The sequence below is a fragment of the Rhinatrema bivittatum genome, chromosome 6 (assembly GCF_901001135.1).
Source record: "Rhinatrema bivittatum chromosome 6, aRhiBiv1.1, whole genome shotgun sequence".
Lineage (NCBI taxonomy): Eukaryota > Metazoa > Chordata > Amphibia > Gymnophiona > Rhinatrematidae > Rhinatrema > Rhinatrema bivittatum.
In genome coordinates this window covers 344,125,867-344,148,266 of record NC_042620.1, presented here as the reverse complement: position 1 = coordinate 344,148,266, position 22,400 = coordinate 344,125,867, and the positions used below count along the sequence as shown (strand labels likewise).

Genomic DNA, 22,400 nt, shown 5'->3' with positions numbered 1-22,400 from the left:
TTTTCACACATACATAGGCATTTTGAAAACGACCCTGGGGTTGTACTTGTAAAAAGGCTGCGTGGAAGTGATTTTGCATGTACTTGAAGGAGGCATTCCTGGTGGTGGAGCTAGGGTGGGGAAACAAGTTACGCATGTATTTTCAAAAATTGACAGTATGGAGTTAATTTTAAAAGCCCAACATGTGTCCGGCCGGCACTTGGCAAGCAGATTTTAAAAGCCTTCCGATACACGCACAAATAAGACGGTGCAAAAAAAAAAGAAAAGGATGGGACATGAACATGGTCTGGGTTGGGGCATAGGCAGGACAGAGGTGTTCTGGGCCTTTAACATAAAATGTGCATGTAAGTATTTATGCACACAAGCGTTTGCTGGGGTTCGCTGCCGTGTAACTTTACTGCTGATATGGATGGCGTGTAAGTAATAAAATAAAAAACTCAAGGCTAGTTAGCAGGGTTTTAAGGGTTGGTGTTAACAGGGTAAAAGGGAGGCTATTTAACTAGAGGAATTAGGAAGCTCAATCCCTTACCTGGGTGCACTGGGAAGGAACTGGGGAAACTGCTAATTGCGTCGGCGCATGTCCACTAAAATCCTCACTTACACGGTAGAGGCGGCATTTGTGCGTGTCCATATAAAACTGTGCACACATGTACGCGTTTACAGCCTGCATTATACTATGCACGTATGTCATAATATAGCTGCGTCCTTTGGTGTGAGTCGACATATGCACATACATATATGTCGCACGCTGGTATCAAAGTTACAATCCCTGCTTATAAACGTACCTATGAGCATTTATACCAAGCAGGCATAAACGTGCAAAGGTTTGTGCGTACCTTCTAATTTTCAAAGTGGATTTACACGTGCAAGTCCGCTTTGAAATTTAAGGCTGAAGTCTACATGTACGTTCTATACACAGACTTCAGCCCTATGTGAGCGCTTACAAAAAAAACTGGGCTCAAAATGTATAGAGAGACAGCAAATAGTTCTTTTTCAGCTTTTGCAAATACATCTATGGCTGTCCATGCCTTCCCACAGTCTGTTTGTAGCACTTGCTTATGTGAAAACACTGAACCATGGTCAGCTGCATGACTAACTATAATATATTTTCTATACCAAAACTTGTTTGTGAACTCTGGTGCATGTCTGCATTACTAATACAACTTCATTTCTGCCAGTCAAAATCAGTGGCTCAATTTTTATGAAAACATTTTTTGAATATATCTCCTACTAAAATTGAAGTTTATTACGATTGCAACAAATGTTAATGCCTAATAGCCTAACTCAAGGGTGGCCAATTCCGGTCCGAGAGCCACAAACAGACCAGGTTTGTAGGAGATCTACAATGAACATGCATGAAATAGATTTGCATGCACTGACTCTGTTGGATGCAAATCTATCTCGTGCATATTCATAGGAATATCCTGAAAATCTGGCCTGATTGAGGACCAGAAAATCTGGCCTGATTGAGGCCTGATTGAGGCCTGATTGAGGACCAGAGTTGGCCACCCCTGATCTAACATCCTCAAAAATGCAAGCAGACAAAAAAGTATTCATTATAACATACCAAAATTTATTGATTACATTCAACAGGTTTTGTAATGAAAAAGGCAAGAGAAGCATTCTTTAAAAGGGAGCATTCACATTCAACCTCCATTTTAGAAAGCAACAATTTGTATAAAACTGTGTTTAATTACAACAGGTGAAAAAATGTTCCGGATCCATTTCTTTTGTAAGCATCTGAAAACATTATGCTTTCATCTTTATAATTATACACTTATATGCTGTACACTATAAAAATACTTGCAGTTAATGTTTGCTTTAATAAGTATTGCAAAAGATTGATAGGGGTTTTAGCAGTTTAAAATGTACATGTATTGTACAAAGATGTTATGGCTGTATTCAATCCAACAGAACTATTTGACATATACATATTTTAGATTGCTATTTATACAATCTAGTGTCACTAATAATCAAAGTAGCTATCTTTCTACAACTACTTAAAACTATCATGAGAAACATGAAGTCTCCTCTTTCAAGACTATACTGACCTTTAAAATTCACTAATAATTCTGCATTTAATTTATATGATAAATACCATGCTATTATAATAGTGATGGTAATCTTGTGTGTAATATTATCTTTTAAAATGCAATATGCAATCAAAATATGGATTGTTTCATTTTCCTGGGATAGCAAAATGGCTTCTCTGTGCTTCAGTTGGGCAACATTTGCATGCCAATGCTGACTGATTGGCAACAGTAACATATAAGCATGGTTTTTGGCAATGTTAGCTCTAGTTTCCCTTCTCAGAGCTGTCAGCTGTAAATATTTTGCTCTTATACAGTGGGTGTTCATGTGTCAGACCTCATGAGGATTTCAGCTTAACATACACAAACAAACTGAATTTCAAAAGCAACATTTACAATCAACAATCAGTAACTCATGGCAGAAGTGTGCAATATTTCCACTGGCACTCAAGAGAACGCATTCTGCCTCAAAGACAACTCATGGATACCAAAGTTCTCTTAGTTCAATAAAACCATGTATGGCATTTCATGGCACCTGGGTTATGAACAGTTCATCAATACTGTGAATAGAGATGGCAGTTCATTATGTGGAATCTAGATAACACAACTGTGTGCTCTGCTGTCTAACTTATGTTTTGAATCCACTGGGTCCAAATGAAGAACAGTGTCAAGTCCAAGAATCCAAAACTGGACAGTATAGCTCCAACATTAGAAAAACCAGTGCAGTGCCATCCAAAGCTCTTTGCTCTTAGAAGAGCCATTCAGTTCTAAAGGAGCATATAAGTGGATTATGCTGTACCAAGGAAAACATATTTCATTCAAATTTTTACTAGAACATCGAACCTACAACCACATAGAAATGATCTATAATGCCCCATACTCACAATCCAGGCTCTGCAACCAAATATAGTAAAATGCTACAATCCGCGATTTGGAATGGTACAACTCCATGAAACGAAACCAAAATGTTAACATTGTAAACCTCTTATTAAAAACAGAAAAAGAAAAATCTTATGCATTTACTAAAGAAGTCAGTTTTAGTACTATGGGCCTTTTTTATTTTTAAACAAATTAGACAAATATGCATTTAAAAGTATTCCTTAGATATACGATTAAAGTGGCAAATGCTACAGGAATATATATATTTTTTAAAAGACTGACTTCCATTCATTTTGTAACATACATCTGATAAACAGTATCAGAAGAATACATAATTATATTGAGGCAACACCGGTTTCGGTTGTACAGGTTTCTCAACAAGGAATTACATTCTACTGTATGCACTAGAATGGCAACTATAGCATTGATTACATACAATTTGTTTTTGTCATTTGAACTCAAATGTTTTACTACTGTAAATGCATTTAAAAAACAAAATATAGAACAGTAAACTGTTTCTCTAAAAATCAGGACTAAAATGTGCATGTAACTTGTTTGAATAAAAACACAACGGTATGTAATCAATATAAATTCACATGGCATTTGACATAACTGAAATATTTCATAGGAATCTACCCAGTGGAAGTTATCAGATACACAAATGCACTTCATTCATTCATTCATTGTTTTTTTTTCTCTTTTTTTCAGATGTAAACAAACTGTAAAGCTGTTCAGTGTGACCCTTCTGTACGAAAATCATTTTTTAAAATAACCTGCTTTCCAGTTTAAAAAAAAATAATCCTGTTTTGTGACAGTTTACATTTAAATGCATACTTGCATGGAAGCAGATGTCTGTAAAGAGACGGTTCTTTTATTTTATACATATATATATATATATATAGATAAAGATATAAATATATGTATAGATATATATGTATATACATATCTCTGTATATACATATATATGTATATCTCTATATATCTATCTATCTATCTATATATATATATATATATATACACACACATATACACTTTAGAAAATATTTTTTTCATTGCGTGAAACCAAAATAAATTTAGAAAAATTAAGTTAAATCAACAGAAAGACAGTAAAACTGTGGCAGAATGTTTTCAGGCAAAGACTAACCTCAGCAACAGTCATTCCACTTTAGAGTTTCAGTGATAAGAACAAAGTTTCATATCGACTTAAACAACATGACAGCATTTTAGCAACCAATCCTGAATCTTGGATTTAATTTTCCAAAATCAAGCCTAGCAGTCTATCTTTAATGTCTCCCATTTTTCAGATTTGATTCTTTGAAGAACTGTTCCATCACATTTTCTCTTGGCATTGGTAAGCAAGGCTATGGAATATACAAACCAACTTTTCTTCTTTGGTTGCTCATGAATGGTTGTTTTGCCCGACAGAATTCAGATGGGTTTTCCAGCTTCCACAGTGCAAAGTTTTTGTATTCCCCCAGTGTGGATTTGCTGATTTGGGAGCAGTGAGAGATGTCCCTGCACCACCTTTCACATTTTTAATACTTATTTCAGGAATGCAGCTATTTTCCGTAGTTTTGTAGGATAATAAAACTGGCAGCACCAAACGTCCATTCTGCACAAGGGAAATTAAAAAGATGCATTAATACAAACGTGTGTACAAATTTAAACATAAATCAAGAATATCGATCTGTTTCGGAATCAACAAAATCTGTGGTTTTACAGCACTGCTCAACCTGAATCTGGTGCAGCATACGCGGCTCAGTTCAGAGTTAGGGCAAATGCAAGTCAGAACAAATAATCATCCGACTCCAAGCAAGTCACTTGGAGATGGAGAATGATGCAAAAAAACCCCAAAAACCCCACAAAAATAACCCACAAAAAACCCCAAACACAACCCCATACAAATAGTAAAGATAGGCTGATTCCAAGTACCCCTGATGACGATGTCCCATAGAGACGAGCAGCAGAAGCTTTGCAAGCCTCATGCCACTGAACCATGAGTTATTATCTGAAATGGGCCCCAAGCGATTTAGCAAAGATGCACCAGTCAATGTTTCCAGGGTAGATTTGATTTCATGAATAAACTACAATTTAAAGGTAAATTCATGAGGCCATTCCTTTTCATTTGGATTTTATGCTAATAACTCATATGTGCGGATTTCACAATTTATATGTAAACAATGAGATGGCAAGATCAATGAAACTTGACAGTTGTATCTACTAAAAAGTTAGCAGAGTAATTAGATGGCTCTAGGAAGAGTAAAACATGTAAATTATGAGTCAAGCAATTGTTCAGCTAGGCTCTATTCTGCAAAATTCAGAGGTGGGTAGAAAAGTATTCATGGGGCAAACTACCATGGGACAGAGTTGGCCTGAATACCATTTTTTCAAGCCCAAGACAAAATGCTCCAGGCTGAATATTTCCAGATCTTGGGGGTGTAGCTCAGGAATTTTGCAGAATATCTACCATCATGGAGAACACACATACAAATATAGAAGATTCAGAATCTGCCACACATTTCATTAGCATAGTTTTATTAATCAAAGACTGCAATTTCATTGTTCTCAGAAAAGCAAAAGAAAATCATTTGGTAATATATAGATACACCACTTTTGGTCATTTAAGCTTAAAAGCAGAGGACACTTAAGCTCTTCATAATTGACAATGATTCATTTACCGACTCTCTTTCGTACACTGAGCAAATATAGTAAAAATTTAGTTTGTATTCTTTAACATCACCACTTTTTTTTTTTATAGGTGGGGTTTTCAGTTTTAACGTATGGCCTTGTACAGATCAAGGTGGCAAGCACTGCATCTATATATTCTGCAAGGACAGACAAAAATCTCCACACCAACAGCTGACAAGAAATTTCGAAAGAAAGCAGATGTGAATTGATTTGCTTTGAGAATATATTTTTACCATCCCATCTTTAGCAGGAGGAAATACCTGTTTACAACATATTAGATTCATCTGAGAATGTTCGCAAAAGCAGAGGTCTGACAGAGGATCTGGACGGCTCTGAATCGGGTGCATTTTTGCAGCTCACTTTTTTCTGTAACAGTGAGGCAAACACACTTAAAGCATGGGAGAGGCTGACCTTATCAAACACTGTGCCGCAAAGTACAGCATGTTTACTTCCTCACGCTGCTCCTCTACTTACGTTGCACCCTCTGGGCTCAATAGCTTTGAAAGGTGTTATATAAAGAAAATTAAATGAAGAATAATAAACATTTACATTTAAATGTCTGTTCAAATGCAATAGTTACTCGTTGCAGAAGAGTCGTCCTTGTGCATGTTTGTAAAAGTGTGAACGCTTTCCTGAGCAAATCCTCTATATATTTTAGTTGCAACCTTGCTTGTGTTATAAAATTAGCCACTGCACATTTACCTGTTGAGATACTGCATTTTTACGAAGAAATGTCCAAACTGTAAGGCAATATGAGAAGGCAAGGACTCACAATGCAAGGAAACAATCTGTGAACTTTACTATTTGTGCTTATGGTGAGACAGTCAATAGGATCATAGGAGTTTGCTCAAGGGGCAGAAGCATTTTAGAGTAGATAGAAACATTGTTGCTCCTATCTGTGATTGCACTCTAAAACTATGGCCATTGCCTAGACATCATCAGTTCGGATTGCTTTGTCATTTTTGCAGATCACAAAAAAGTTCCATGAAAAATGCAGATGATTTAATAAGGTCTGAATCATATTGAGCAACTGGTTCAAATCATCATAATTTTTCCAGACATGTGAGTTTTTGCATGAAGAAAACCACCCTACCTGCAATATCTAGGTTGCAAATGAAGTTCTAGTATGCACTCCCATGTCAATCTTTTCCTCCATTTGTAGCTAGAGTGCACAGCGCTGTACATCTGAAGACCTCCTTCAAAACTGAATTTATTTAACTTTATGGATGTGAGTTAATTTTCAAACACAGAAAAAAGATCATGACTATAGCGTAATTTAGATAAACAGGCAGATTTTAAATGCCCGTCACGCGTAAATTCCAGCCTTTATGCGCGTGGCCGGGCCTTATGCGCGCCGGGCGAATTTTTCAAGAGGCCCGGCCACATGCGTAAAGGACGGTATGCGCTTCAGGTTGGGTCCTGAAGTAAGTCTGAAGATAAAAAAAAAAAAAAAAAAAAAAAAAGGAAAAAGGTAGGAGTTAGGGGTTAGGGAGGAGAGGGGAAGGGAAAGGGAGGTTAGGGTAGGAGGTAGGGAAGTTACCTTCCAGTCCGCTTCTTAATTGGAGCGGACTGGGAGGGAACTGGGGAAGGCCAGGATGATCGCCGTGTGGAGATTGCATAATTCAATCCCCCTTGCATGCACCGCACGCTATAAAATCCGGGGGCCGCGTGCATATGCGTGCTGGACTTTATAACACGTGCTTGTTATAAAATCGGCGCATCAATGTGTACACGCCAGGAAGTGCGTGCACATGGATGCTCGCGTCTTTAAAAATCTGCCCCAAAGAAAGTAAACTAAATACAATTTTACACCCTGACACTGAATTTACAACCATTTACCACTAGGAGGGTGCTTGAAAAAGCATACTAGAGACCAGACAGGAATTGAGCTCATGGTTAAAAGCTGCCTTCTGGAGAGGAAATCTTTGAGTGTTCTGAAGTGACAGGAAATGAAGTCACATTCAAGAAAAACCTGGGAGGTGTAGTTTTCAGGTAGTTTGAGCTAAGGACCCAATAAGAGGTAACTGGTCATCTGAAGCAAAATCCAAACAGCTATTGGAGAGACAGGAAGAGGGAAGAGTTTTCAGATGTCAGAATGAATGAGGCCTGGACAAGGATTGGGAACCTGAGGGTGAACTTCACCGAAACGATCTATGTTTGATAATCCCGATCAGTCAGCTGTTAGGAAACTAGGAAGGGATAGGCTAAAGCACAGGGGCTGAGCTCTGCAATGTAAAGAGTCAGATTATCCTAGAATTGTGTTTTTAATTGCCTGCTGAAATACTCTGCTGTGTTGGACAAGGAACAGCATCTGTAACTAGGCAGCAAAGACCTTAACTAGAAGTATGCACTTGTAACTGTGATTACAGTGTATAAAACATACATGAGCATCCTGCCTCATCTCTGGGAAAGGAAAAAATGCTGAGTTTCTGCCTCACTGAGGGGTAGATTTTTTTTAAAAAAGCGCGATCGCGTACTTTTGTTTGCGCAGCAGGCGCAAACAAAAGTACACTGGATTTTATAAGATACGCGCATAGCCGTGCATATCCTCTAAAATCCTGGATCGGCGAGCGCAAGGCTGCCGATTTTGGGCAGCCTGCGCGCGCTGAGCCGCGCAGCCTGCCTCCGTTCCCTCCGAGGCCGCTCCGAAATCGGAGCGGCCTCGGAGAGAACTTTCTTTCGCCCTCCCCTCACCTTCCCCTCCCTAACCCCCCCCCCCCGGCCCTATCTAACCCCCCCCTTACCTTTGTCCCTAGATTTACGCCTGCGAGAAGCAGACGTAAATCTATGCGCACCAGCGGACTTGCTGGCACGCCGTCTTCCGACCCGGGGGCTGGTCCGGAGGCCTGGACCACGACCCCGGGCCGGCGCCACGCCCCCGGTCCCGCCCCCGAAACGCCGCGTCATCCGGTCCCGCCCCCGACACGCCCCCTTCAAAAAACCCAGGGACCTGCGCGCCGGCGGCCTATGCAAAATAGGCGCGCCGGCGCGCAAGGCCCTGCTCGCGTAAATCCGGGCGGATTTACGCGAGCAGGGCTTTTAAAATCCGCCCGTGAGAGCGCCCTGCAATAGCAATATACAATTTATGGTAATAAAACAAAATCACTTTAGTGCAATAGTCACAAGACATGAACAAAACAATGAACAGAACACAAACATATCATTCAATGTAATCTACATAGATCTACACAAAGAAAGAAAGAAATGATGCACAGATGTAATAATTCATGGAGAAAATGATGACAAAATAAATAAAGGAATAAACTCAGATGTGAATATACCAAGTTCAATACATTTTTCTGTCTGGTATGATGAACTGAGATAAGGATAAAGCATACAGCCTGAGGTGTAGAAATAAGCAGATGATGAATACATTTTTTATTTAACTAAAGTAACAGTACAAAACAAACGGAGGATTTTGAACTTGAATATAACCGTTGCACTAGGTTAACTATTAAAAATAAATAGTAAGCTCTTAGAGTAAAGAAACAAACGGGTAGCAAGATTAGAACAAAGACCATCTGTTTAATGAGAAAGGGCTTTTTTTCAGTTAAAATCTAAAGTTTTGGCAATGTCTGTTACATTTAATTTGCGCTTTCCTTGTAAATGTTTTATTAAATATCAAGGTGCCCAATATATTTTCTTTGAACTTTCACAACCTGAAAAATGTTTTGATGGGAAGGTCTGTTTCCAATGTTCCTGGGAATGATGTTCCATAAGGTAAAGGATGTATTATTAGGCCAATTATAAATTAGAAGTGATTTTTGCTTCTTTGTTATATTTTTCCTATTAACTTCTCCCCAATATGAAGACTACTGAATGGCTTTATATTCTTGGTTTTTTTTCTTCATATTTTTTTCTTTATTCTTGAGTATATGGCTATGTTTTTCCTAAGGCAAATTATACTTATATTGTCTGTAAGCATTATAAAGAAATAAATTTAAAAAAAGAGAAAACAGCATACCAGAGTGATAACAGTGATTAGTTGCAAACAATGAATATTGATCCGTAAATAGTTAAGAGTTCTGCTGGATCAAAACTCCTCGGGAGTGCTATGAAAGTATTTAAAGCATACAAATAAAGCTTAGAATTCAACATATCTGTGTGTAGATATATAGCCAGCTAGACAGATCAATATGAGAGCAAGTATCTGCAGCTTTTCATCTGTAATGCTCAAGAGTACCTTCTGCCCAACCCAAAAGCTGCAGCTAGTCCATTCTTAGATAAAAAAAAATCAGAGATATTACAGAGAAAATCTGCTCAAATCAAAAAGGGAAGTCTGAAATGTATTTGTATTTATTGTATATTAAGCCCATGCCTTTTCATTGGTAGCTCAAGGCAAGTTACATTCAGCTGCAGTAAGTATATTCCCTGTACACCAGTGGCTCAATAAATCTAACTTTGGCTGAGAACCAGGGTAGCCAGGGTCAAATCCTGCTGCCGCTCCTTGTGACTTTGGACAAGTCACTTTATTCTCCATTGCTTCAGGTACAAACTTAGAGGGTCATTTACCAATCACGTTAGGGCGTTATTGCGGGCATTAGGGCCCTAACGTCTGTGATACTGCCCCAATGCATGCGATAAATACCGCATCGCAAATTGCGTCTGCAAATTTTTCATTTGTATTCAAATGGAAGTTTGGGCGGAGTAAATGGAAATGAGGGTCAGTTAGCATGGCGTGCAATAGAGTAACGCACAGCAACGCAGATTTTAACATTGGAAATAACTACTCCTTTTTCCTGTATGTTGTGCCTGCATTAGCTGTGCTGAAAATGATTTTATCGCAAATTGCAGTTCAGGAAGGGAGAGGGGAGAAGAGAGAGTGCCTCTATGGAGGCTCACTTATATATGAACTTTTTATACCACTGTAAGAAGGGGCATTATGAACTCGGGGTGAGGTCTGTGGGGTGAGTTGCGTTTTGGGGGGCAGTTTTACAAGCATAGTCATATGCACGAACAGCATGTTCTCTATACCTAGCTTGATGCACTAAGCTAGACAGAACATGGTACAAATCTACTCTTCTTTCACCTTTCATCACTCCAAATCACATTAAATCTTCACTGATGGCAACTGTGCTGTTGTATGTATGACTGTGCATGTAAAACTGCCCCCAAAACCCAACTCACCCCACATATCTCACCCTGAGGTCATAGTGCCCCCTCTTTCAGTGGTATAAATAGTTAACTTTTTTTGTGAGCCTCTACAGAAAAGCTCTCTCTCTCTAACTAGCCAGCAGCCCAAAACACCAATTGTAATAAAAGCCTGTCCGGCCAGTAACTCAGCGTGCGATGGAATTCTCAGCTTGCAATGTGAAAATAACGTGGGTGCGATAAATTTAACGTGGGTTGCGGTAAAATACCTATGCGATGCGGGTCCCAGGGAAATTAGCCTAACCATGCCCCTTTTTTTTTTTACTATATTTATACCAAAATGATGAATCTAGGCCTTAGATTGTGAGCCCTCTTGTGAGAGGGAAATACCTATAGTACCTGAATGTAATCTACTTTGAAGTGCCTGAAAACCAGAATATAAATAAATAAATAAATAACAATGGAGGATGAAGAGACGTCCATGGTCACAAGGCAACCCTGGTTTCCCTGGTTCTCAGCTTGCTGCTCTAAGCACTAGGCTACTAAGGTGTAGTAAGCTGCACTAGATTCTTACGAGCTAATTTTCAAAGGAGTTATACTATCGTAGTGATTTTCAAAAGCACACTTACATAGTTAAAGTGCATTTGGACAAGTAAAACCTAGGTTTAAGCATGCAAATGCCTTTGAAAATCAGGCCCTTAATGTAGATAACCCATGATATTTACCATAGAGCTCATTTCATTCAGTGGGGACTAAATACTAATAAAAGAAAATTAGGTCTTACCTTAGTTAATTTTCGTTCCTGTAGTACCACGGATCAGTCCAGACTCCTGGGTTTTGCCCCCCCTCTAGCAGATGGAGACGGAAGTTTACAAACAAAACTCTGCCTTATCTAGGCTGGTGCCACCTACAGTCTGGCAGTTTTACTTAATGTCAAAGCAGATGAAGCCCCAATACAAACAAACTATATACAGTAACATAACAACCAAAACCACTGGCTCAACAACCCCCCAAATGGGACCAGAACCCGAGCCATCGATAACGAATAGATAGAAAAGACTCAGAATGGACAGAGAGAAAGCCGCAACCACACCGGACTCTCCCTCCTCACAGCAGAACCAACGGGTGGGACTCTGGACTGATCCGTGGTACTACAGGAACGAAAATTAACTAAGGTAAGACCTAATTTTCTTTTCCCTGTACGTACCCGGATCAGTCCAGACTCCTGGGATGTACCAGAGCTACCTTATATAGGGTGGGATCCGGAGAGTCCCGTTCTGAGCACCCCTGCCCCGAAACTCCCGCTGCCTGAAGCCTGGACATCCAGGCGGTAATGTCGGGCAAAGGTATGCAACGACTTCCATGTTGCCACCCTACAAATCTCTTCCGCAGATATAACGGTTGCACTCCGCCCAGGAAGTAGCCTGGGAACGCGTAGAATAGGCCTTTAGACACGCAGGGGTAGACCTGCCCTGTAGCAGATACGCCGAACTAATTGCCTCTTTCAACCAACGGGCAATAGTAGTCTTGGACGCCGCATGACCGCGACGAGGACCGCCCCACAGCACAAAGAGATGGTCTGACACCCGAAAGGTATTCGTAACCTCCAGATAATACAACAACGCCCTTCTCACATCCAAACGACGCAAGTCTCGATGACCAGGAATCGACTTATCCACTTCAGGAAACGAGGGCAATTCCACCGTTTGATTAAGATGAAACGCAGACACCACTTTAGATAAAAAGGAAGGAACAGTACGAATCGAAACTCTCGAGTCCGTAATCCTTAAGAAGGGTTCCCGACAAGACAAGGCTTGAAGCTCCGACACCCGTCTCGCCGAGACAATCGCCACCAAAAAGACCACCTTCAGAGTCAAATCCTTAACGGTAGAATTGCGAATAGGCTCGAAAGGCGCGGCGCACAAAGCCTTCAAAACCAAGTTCAGGTTCCATGACGGACAAGGAGTACGGAATGGCGGACGCAAGAGTTTAGCACCTTGAAGAAAACGAACGACATCTGGATGCGAGGACAATGACACTCCTTGAATCTGGCCCCGCAACAAGGCCAGAGCCGCCACCTGCACTCGAAGGGAACTACAAGATAACCCCTTAGCCAATCCATCCTGGAGAAAACGTAAAACCTCTGGCACCGAGGTCCGCGTGGGCCTTAGATTCTGCGCAAGGCACCACGTCTCAAACACCTTCCAGACGCGCACATACGCTAGGGACGTAGACGCCTTGTGAGACCTCAAAAGGGTTGCGACGACCGCGTCCGAATAGCCCTGTGCCTTCAGCCTACGCCTCTCAAAAGCCATGCCGCTAGACAAAAGCATTCGACCCGGTCGAAACAAACGGGACCCTGATGGAGCAGGTCCAGCACATACGGAAACCGTATGGGGCCCTGCAACGCCAGATTCTGGAGATCCGCGAACCAAGGTCGCCGTGGCCACTCGGGTGCGACGAGCACCATGGGCGACGGGTGTAGCTCTATACACCGTAGCGTCCGGCCGATGAGCGGCCACAGAGGGAATACGTAGAGGAGCACCTCTGTCGGCCAGGGTAACGCCAGGGCGTCGCCTTCCGCCCCCCGTTTCCCAGTGGCGAGCAAAGAATCGCGGAGCCTTGGTGTTCTTGAATATCGCCATCAGATCTGGGACCAGTGTCCCCCACCGAGCACAAATGAGCTGAAACGCCACGTCCGCGAGCTCCCACTTGCCGGGATCCAGACGATTGCGACTGAGAAAATCCTCCTGAACATTCTCTACTCCGGCAATGTGCGACGCCGCTATATGCCTTGCAGGTGCCGCTCGGCCCAGGCCATCAGCTGTCGAGCTTCGGCGGCCACAGGTTGACTCCTGGTTCCGCACTGCCAGTTGATGTAGGCCACTGTTGTCGCATTGTCTGACAGAACTCTAACCGACTTGTCTCGAACCAGCGGGAGGAAGGCCCGGAGAGCCAAGCGCACTGCCCTGGTCTCCAACCGATTGATGGACCAAGACACTTCCTTCAGGGACCACGTGCCCTGTACCGACTTTCGGAGACACAGCGTGCCCCAGCCATACAGGCTGGGGCACGGTGTGGTGATCACTGTCCAAGATGGAACCGCCAACGAAATTCCACGGGTCAAGTTGACTGGACAAAGCCACCAATCCATGCTGGAGCGCACCGACTGCAGTAGAGGCAAAGGGAGATGGAACTGCTCAGACACCGGATTCCAGCGGGAGAGTAATGCCAATTGTAAAGGTCGCATATGAGCGAACGCCCAGGGAACCAATTCCTGTGTGGAAGTCATAGACCCCACCATTTGCAGATAGTCCCAGACTATTGGCATGGGCTTGCTTAACAACCTCCTGGCCTGAACCTGCAACTTGTCCATGCGCTCCCGCATAAGGTACACCATGCCCTTCCGAGTGTCGAACAAAGCTCCCAAAAACTCGAGATTGCGAGGGCACCAGGTGACTTTTGGCCAGATTGATCACCCAGCCAAGCCTTTGCAACAATCCGACCACCCGCTGGACTGCTAACTGGCAAAGGCGTTCGGACTTCGCCCGGATCAGCCAATCGTCCAGATACGGATGGACCAGAAACCCTTCCTTGCGAAGGTGGGCCACTACCACCACCATGATCTTGGTGAATGTCCGCGGGGCTGTGGCCAACCCGAATGGTAGTGCTTGAAACTGGAAATGCTGCCCCAACACTGTGAACCTGAGGTAACGTTGGTGCTCCGCGCGGATCCTGATATGCAGATACGCCTCCGTGAGATACAGGGACGCGAGAAACTCCCCTTGTCTCACCGAGGCAATGACCGACCGCAGGGTCTCCATACGAAACCGGGGAACCCGCAGGCACCTGTTGACTCTTTTGAGGTCGAGGATCGGGCGAAACGTGCCAAAGACTCTGGGTTTTTTTTTTTGTTTTTTTTTTTTTTTTAAGAGAAAAGCTGGTTTTAGCCAATGTTTCAGTATAAAGATTTCTTCTGACCTTAAGCCTGCAATTTATAGGCAAAACTTTTTCATCTGTCAATTTCAGCTCAGGAATGAGCTATATTTAGTATATATATATTTTTTTTTTGCTAAGAGAAAATGGGTGACTGACAACATAAGAACTGCCATATTGGGTCAGACCATCAAGCCCAGTATCCTGTCTCCAAGAGTGGCCAATACACTAAGGGGGTAATTTTCAAAGGAGTTATGCGCATAAATGTAACTACTATTGTAGCAATTTTCAAAAGCCATTTACTCACGTAAAGTGCACTTATGCGAATAAATCCTATGGACGATTCAATGGCATATATTGTAGCAATTTTCAAAAGCCCACTTACTCGAGTAAAGTGCATTTACATGCGTAAAACCCAGATTTACGCATGTAAATGCTTTTTAAAATCCGCCCCTAAATAGATAGGAAAATTGTTTTCTTTCCTGCTAATTTTCATTCCTGGAATACAACGGGGTTCAGTCTAGACTCCTGAGTTTTGCCTCCCTTCCAGCAGCTGGAGACTAAGAAAGTTTCACTAACACTGGCATATAACCTGGTGTGTAGCAGTAAAAAAATGGAGATCGGTGTGTAAGAATGACCTTTATGGGGCAATTTTCAATAAAGGTCTTTCTTACACACTGATCTCCACTTTTTTTTACACTGCTGCACAGCAACCTTGGATCGGCTTCCAATTTGTTTTCTGGATATAACCTGGTGTGCCTCCCTGCAGTCCCTCTGTATTGATCTGTACCCAAGCCAAGATTCATCCCATAACAATCCTAATGAAATAGGACCACAATGAACAGGAGAAAAGGTGGAACCCCGCCCTGGAAAAATCTTTTCTTTGCAACTCCAAACCAGGAGAACAAACCTGAAATCCTGAGCAGCTCCGCAGCCTATATTTTATTTATTTATTTATTTATTTATTTAGAGACTTTTTTATACCGATATTAGTGGGTACATCATATTGGTTTACATCAAACTGAAGGTAGAAAATACATAGAACTCCCCTGTTCCTCCAATAGGAGGAAGAGGGGAGTGGACCGGTCTTCATTGTAAAGACAACTCCACTAGAACCCTGGCCGATATCCTCTCTGCCTGGTTTTGTGCACCCTCGGAAGGACTGGTTTCAGGATTGCTGCCTCCCGGCTACTTGTATCTGGGCTCCTGCCGAGGGACAAAACCTTCTATTTGGCCAGAAATGAGAACACCCCACAAAAGAACTTTTGCTTCCTTTTGGCTTATCTTCTGGCAGCCTATGCCCTTTGGTTTCGCTGAGATGCTTCACGAGCTCCTCCAAGTCCTCTCCAAACAGAAGCTTTCCCTTGAAAAGCAATATTCCTAATCGAGACTTATACCAAACATCTGTTGACCAGTTCCTTAACCAAAAGAGACATCTGGTCAAGACCGTGGACATCATATTTCTCAAAAAAGTTCTGAGGAGGTCATACAAGGCATCCGCAACATAAGCTGCTGCTGCCTCCAGACAGTCCACCTGCTTAGCCTCACGTGTAGATAGCTTTCTCGTAGCCTGCAATTGCTGAACCCAATGTAGGCTGGCCCTTTACATGAAGTTACTGCAAACAGCAGCACGTATGCCTAGTGCAGAAACCTCAAAAAACTTTGAGATGAATTTCCAATTTATTTTCCTGCATATCCTTCAGCACCGCTGAACCAACCACAGGCCTAAGTGACCGCAGACACTGATGTGTCCACCTTTGGGAGCACCAAAAGCTCAAGCATTTCCTTAAGACAACGGATACAATTTTGCTATTGCCTGCCATACCTTCAGACCTGTCTCTGAAGCTTTTTCACCGATTTGTGAAAAGGGAAGACTTTCAATGGGCTCCTCAGGCCATCCGTGACCGGGTCCCACCCCTTCTTGAACAGATGCCTCCTGGGGAACCTTGATACTCAATTCTTTAAGAACATGAGGAATCACAGGCCACAACTCTTCCTTACGGAAGAGACGCACCACTTTAGGTTCACCCCCCTTCAGCAACCAGCACCTGGCTCAGCCTCCCATCTGGGTCCATCACATCTGGGCTAGTATCAGGGATAGCTGGGTCAGGTGAGCCAGATACAGGAACTCCTGCGTCTCAATCCTGAGTCTACTTCTGGATTGCCAGGACTGCCATCATCCTGAGGTTCCTGTGAGCCCGCCTAGGAACCTGATCCCTGGAGCTCCTAGGTCTTTTACCAGGACGCAGATCAAGGGGTCCCTGAGTCTGGACTGACTGATTCCCAGCTGCTTTTCTCACTAAGTATGCCTCATGCATAAGCAGCACAAACTCTGAAGAAAACATTGCTGGGCCCTGTGATTCATCCCTGAAAATGTCCCCCTCCTTCTAAATCCAGCTCCCTCCTATTAGTGGAGCCCTGCACTGCTGGAGATGGGGGAGGGAGATCCTCTGATCCCCTGAACAGCTCTGAAGTGCCTTCAGCTGTAGAAAACATGGCTGTCTTTTCCGCACCCGGCGGGGGGGGGGGGGCGTTTGCCATCCTCAGAGGCACTCCCGCGTCTGCCTTCTGCTTGGTATGCGGTTCCAGCGTAGCTTTTGCCGGCTCTGAGCCAACCTCTCCAACATAGAAGCAGTGGAAGCAAAGCCTGGAGTGGGAAAGCCACACATGCGCATCACCGCATGAGCGACAGGCACTGCCTATCCGACTGCAGAGAAAAACCGCCATGCCGGGCCGGCAAAGGAGGCCCAACAGCATGGCCGACAAGCCCTGCTGCCCGAGAACTCCCGCCCCAGCAGCAAATCAAGCACTTTGGCTCCACCCACAGCCTCCCTGGCTGACACAACACTGCCGCTTCCTTACAGTCTTTATTTCTCTTTTTTATACTTTAATGAAACTTTAATGAAAACAAACAAAGTGTACTTCCCTGTGCAGCAAAAAAGCTGTGGGACTCTAAATATTCTCATGGGGTGGGGGGAAGGAACTGGCCCCACCAGATATACACCCCCCAGCGGCAAAAAGACTGAGCATGGCAAAGGTCCCTGACTCCCTGCTCGTCCACCTCTGAACCAGGAGGGATAGCCCCACCAGGGCCTAGCAACCTCCAGGGAGGAATTCCCAAAGTATCTTCTTAACCCCTCTTTTTTTTGGGACTGCAGGGATTGCAGCTCTACTATCTGCTGGAGACAGAGAAATACTGAGGGACTACAGGTAGTACACCAGGTTATATGCTGGTGTCAGTGAATCTTTCTCTGTCTCCATCTGCTGGAAAGGAGGCAAAACCCAGTAATCTGGACTGATCCAGGTATGAACAGGAACCCATATTGCTAAAGCTTGGTAATAAGTAGCAGCTTTCCCCAAGCCCACCTGGTCAATGGGCTTCTCCAAAAACTTGTCCAAGCTTTTTTTAAACCCCCCTATTTTTTTTAAAGGTGGATTTTAAAAGGGCTGCGCATGCACCCATAAACGCATATATCTTGCCGCGCACAAAAATAAGCACTATTTTATAACCTATGCTCGTAGATGGTGTTACAGGCACATTCAGAGGGATCCATTGTAAAATTGACATCAGAAAATAATTTTTGACCTTTAAAGTGATGGAAATTCTAAAAAGACTTGATTTGTACATTGCAGTCTCTGCTAGCTGCATTGCACAAATCTACTTCTTTTCAATGAATTCCAGGGCTTAATGCACCATTGAGTAAAAAATAATTTTCTCTGATTTGCTTTATATGTGCTACTTATTAACTTCATTGAGTGTCCCCAAGTCTTTGTATTTTTTGAAAGATTAAATAACTGATTCACATTTACCCATTGTATTCTATTCATGATTTTATAAACCTCTATCATATCTCTCTTCAGCCATCTTTTCTCTAAGTTGAAACATGACAGTTCGTCATAGGGGAGCCATTCCATCCCCTATGTACCTTTTCCAGTTCAACTATATCTTTCTTGAGATGCGGTGACCAGAACAGCACACAGTACTACAGGAGTGGCCTGACCATGGGGCAATAGAGACATTATGACATTCTCCATTCCTTTCCTTATAATTCCTAACATTCAGTTGGCTTTTTTGACTGCCACCGCACACTGAGCCAAGGATTTCAAAGTATTGTCCACGACAATTCCCAGATCCTTTTCCTGAGTGGTAACTCCTAATACGGAGCCTAACATCATGTAAGTACAGTGTGGGATACTTTTCTCTACGTGCATCACTTTGCACTTGTCCATATTAAATTGCATCTGCCATTTGAATGCCCAATCTCCCAGGGAAGTTCCAGGAGCAAAGCTACTTCCAGAGCCTGGAATACAAAATTATTTTCAAAAGCTCTTTATTTGAACAGGCGTACCGAGTTATAAAAGATTGCTACACATCTAGAGGCGCTTCTACATATCTGACATTTAGGTCAGTTACAGTAAGATGTTGCCATAGGCAAGGTGGAGGATATGGTCCTCGAGTATACGAAACAGAGCAGGAGCTACCCAAGGGGTGGAACAGCTCGAAATATATTTACAAAATAAAAAGCGGCACAAAATCTTACTTCATTAGCACAATGCAAGCAAAGCAATATATTATCACAACACCAAACAGTGCCCATAGGGCATGAGAATCAGGCAAGAGCGAGCAGGTTAAAAACAAATACAGCAAAAAGCAGGGAACAGCAAACAAAAGGCAGAACTTAAAACAGAAATAAAAGGTAGTGAGCCCAGGATTAGGAAACAAAGCACAGAGCTTAAAGCAGAGAACCAGTATAAATTAAAAAAAAAAAAAAGCTGCAATAGAGAAGCTAACAGAGCTTTGCTTCATTAGAAGAGACAAAAGCAGGTAAGTGAGGGTTTCCTAGAAAAGCATAGCACATACAAGCAATGCAGGAAAAAGTCACCTTATTCACTCCAGGAGAAGCTGTGACTGCTGGAGGTTTGAGAGAGCATGAAGATAGTAGATAATCCTGAGGAAGGGAGGCGTTTTGCTGTCTGCTTCACAAGAGCACAAAGCAAAAGTGGAAAATTGCAGCAGAGTAGGAGAGAGAAAGACAGAGAGCAAAGGACAAGATAAATGCAATTTCAAATTCTTAAAAAAAATAACGAGGTAGGGAAGATATAAAGAAAGGAGAAAAGTTACTCAAAAATGGAACTGGACAGTAGGGCTCTGGTTTCATGTCAGCAGAGTACATGGCACTGGAGCACAACTCTAAAACGCTAAAAACAGGACACTAAATTGTTTTGTTCCGAGCATCATCCGTCCCCTACTGTCCAAGAAAAAAAAATCTTTCCCCTGATTTCCCCTTTTAGCTTTCCAATGAAACTTGCCTTAACATCTGAACTGTGGAAAAATAATTGTCTGTCAAACAGCAGAGGAAGAAAGCAGAGGGTTACATCTGCGCGGTCCAACTGCCCAGCCTCTGCTGCTCCTTTGCTCTTAAGTGCCTGAACGCAGCAGGGCTCCAATTAGTTTTACTGGAGGGCGAAAGCAAAAGGACAGATTGTGGAGACAGATATCCTATCTGCTTTAATGGTGGCAGCAGGCATGGTCCCCTTATTGTTTTAATACAAAAAATATATATATTTTTTCATAAGACATAAGAAGTTGCCTTACTGGGTCCGACCAAGGGGCCATCAAGCCCAGCATCCTGTTTCCAACAGTGGCCAATCCAAGTCACAAGTACCTGGCAAGTACTCAAACATTTAATAGATCCCATGCTACCAATGCCAGCAACAAGCAGTGGTTATTCCCTATTAATTAGTAGCAGTTTATGTTTCATTACCAACTGGGGCTTTGCAGCAACTAGAAATTCAATACTGTGCCCCAATGATGTGTGTATCCCTTGTTGCTAAGCTTGTGGAGGGTGAGGAGAGGATTGAAGGGCAGCTGACACCATGCAAATCAGAAAAATAAAATCTAAATTAACGAGAATTTTGCTTTTTTTAAAAATAAATATTCAGTTATTTTCCATTCTGCGAATATGGTGAAATTAATTCTTACTGATAATTCCCTTTCCTCAAAGTATGGCAAACCAGTTCACACTAGTGGGTTGTGCACCTCAACCAGCAGGTGGAAACGGAGAACAATGACTCACTGACATCCCTCTCATATAGCTCATCCTCAGCCAGACTATTTTTCTTCAAAAGCCAGCTGTGGACACTAAACCATCTAAACGTTATTGCATCCTACCAATAATCACTATTTGAAATAGAACATTCTTCCATTATTTATTTATTTAAACATAATGAAAACACTGGACTCACCTCCAACAACAATAGTCTCATAGGAAAAAACTGTAAAACGGATATCGTAGAATGAAACTCGCTTACCGGGTACCACGCAAATCCATGTGCGTCAGAGATCCTCACAATACAATAAGGAACTCAGAAAATGGAAGAAAGTCAACCGCCTCAAGGCAGCCCAGGGTGGGATGGTGGACTGGCTTGCCTTCCTTTGAGGAAAGGAAATTATCAGGTAAGAAGTAATTTCACTTTCCTCTTCATTCGGGCAAGCCAGTCTACACCAGTGGGATATAACAAAGCTACTCCCCAGAAGGCAGGAAGCTGCCTGAGGCCCAAACAGCACTGCCCTAGCAAAGGACGAATCCTCCCGCGCAGCCAAATCTGACCGAAAATATCTGGCAAACATATGCAAGGACGACCATGTCGCCGCTCTACAAATCTCTGCCGGAGAAAGCAAATGCAATTCTGCCCAAGAAACTACCAGCACCCGGGTCGAATGCACTTTTATCTGCTTCGGAAGAGGCTTCCCAGCATCCATATAGGCCATTATCACTACTTCCTTAATCCATCGAGTCACCGTGGCACAAGAGGTCATCTCCCCCTTCTTCACTCCTCAGTAAAGAAGAAAAAGCCAATCTATTTTATTTATTTATTTATTTAAATTCTTTTAATATACCGATGCTCAAGACCAGGTCTTATCGTACCGGTTTACAATAAACTAGGGGGTAAACCAGAACACTGAAAGCGAAAATTACATTACAACAGGGAATGTGGAACAAGGCTGTTAGAAAAAAGGTATAGATTAACAATTTCTAACTGGAAAGCAGAGCATGTAAGCAGAGAGTAATTGCTTACATAGTGAGAATTATATACAATTTACACAGTGGAGTCGATCAGGCAAGTTATATGAGAGCGCAGTTAGCAGAAAAACAGTTCCTTTGTGCGGCGGAAAGAGGACGCAACCGTGGGGTGTTGGTCCGTGTGGATTACCATAAGGCTTCTTCAAGGATATGCTTGGGCGAACAGCCATGTTTTTAATTTTTTTTCTGAATGTGATATGACAATGTTCCTGGCGGAGATCTGGCGGGAGAGAATTCCAGTGATGCGGACCAGCAGTTGATAGCGCTCGTTTTTCAATGGTGTAGTGTATAGTGGATTTGTTCGGGGGAACCTGTAGGGAGTCTCAGTATGCAGATCTGGTAGGTCTTGCTGAGGAGTGTGGTTTGAGGGGTATGGTGAGTTGGAGAGAGGATTGCTGAAATATGGTTTTGTGAATGATGGTCAGTGTGTCTTGAAGAGAATTCTGTAGCGGATGGGTAGCCAGTGAAGTATTTTTAGAATTTTACAAAAAAAGACATTGGTAACCTCCAGATAACACAATAAATGCCGCTGCACATCCAAAGGCCGCAATTTCCTGAATTCCTGTCCATCCAAATCCCTATTTAAGGAGAGTAAATTTTGGCTTTTTTTTTTTGCAGGGTTTGTCCAAAGGGTTGGTCTTTAACTCGCTTAGGGTCCAGGTGTCGGCTCTGGGTTGCCACTGAGGGATAG

The 22,400-nt window shown here is 42.7% G+C and overlaps 1 protein-coding gene across 4 annotated transcripts in view; it reads right to left on the bottom strand.

Annotated features, from left to right (window-relative positions):
* Positions 1-1,550: 1,550 nt before the first annotated feature.
* The window catches only part of ATP11C (ATPase phospholipid transporting 11C), a 365,103-nt gene continuing 344,253 nt past the window's right edge, over positions 1,551-22,400 (bottom strand). For 2 of the 4 annotated variants that reach the window (XM_029607769.1, XM_029607770.1), the window contains one exon: positions 1,551-4,521. In XM_029607769.1, coding sequence (XP_029463629.1) covers positions 4,309-4,521 — 213 coding nt within the window. In that variant the 3' untranslated portion in view covers positions 1,551-4,308. Of the gene's footprint in view, positions 4,522-5,857; positions 5,964-19,507; positions 19,599-22,400 lie in introns of all 4 variants that reach the window. The other 2 variants (XM_029607772.1, XM_029607771.1) reach the window with 2 other exon arrangements.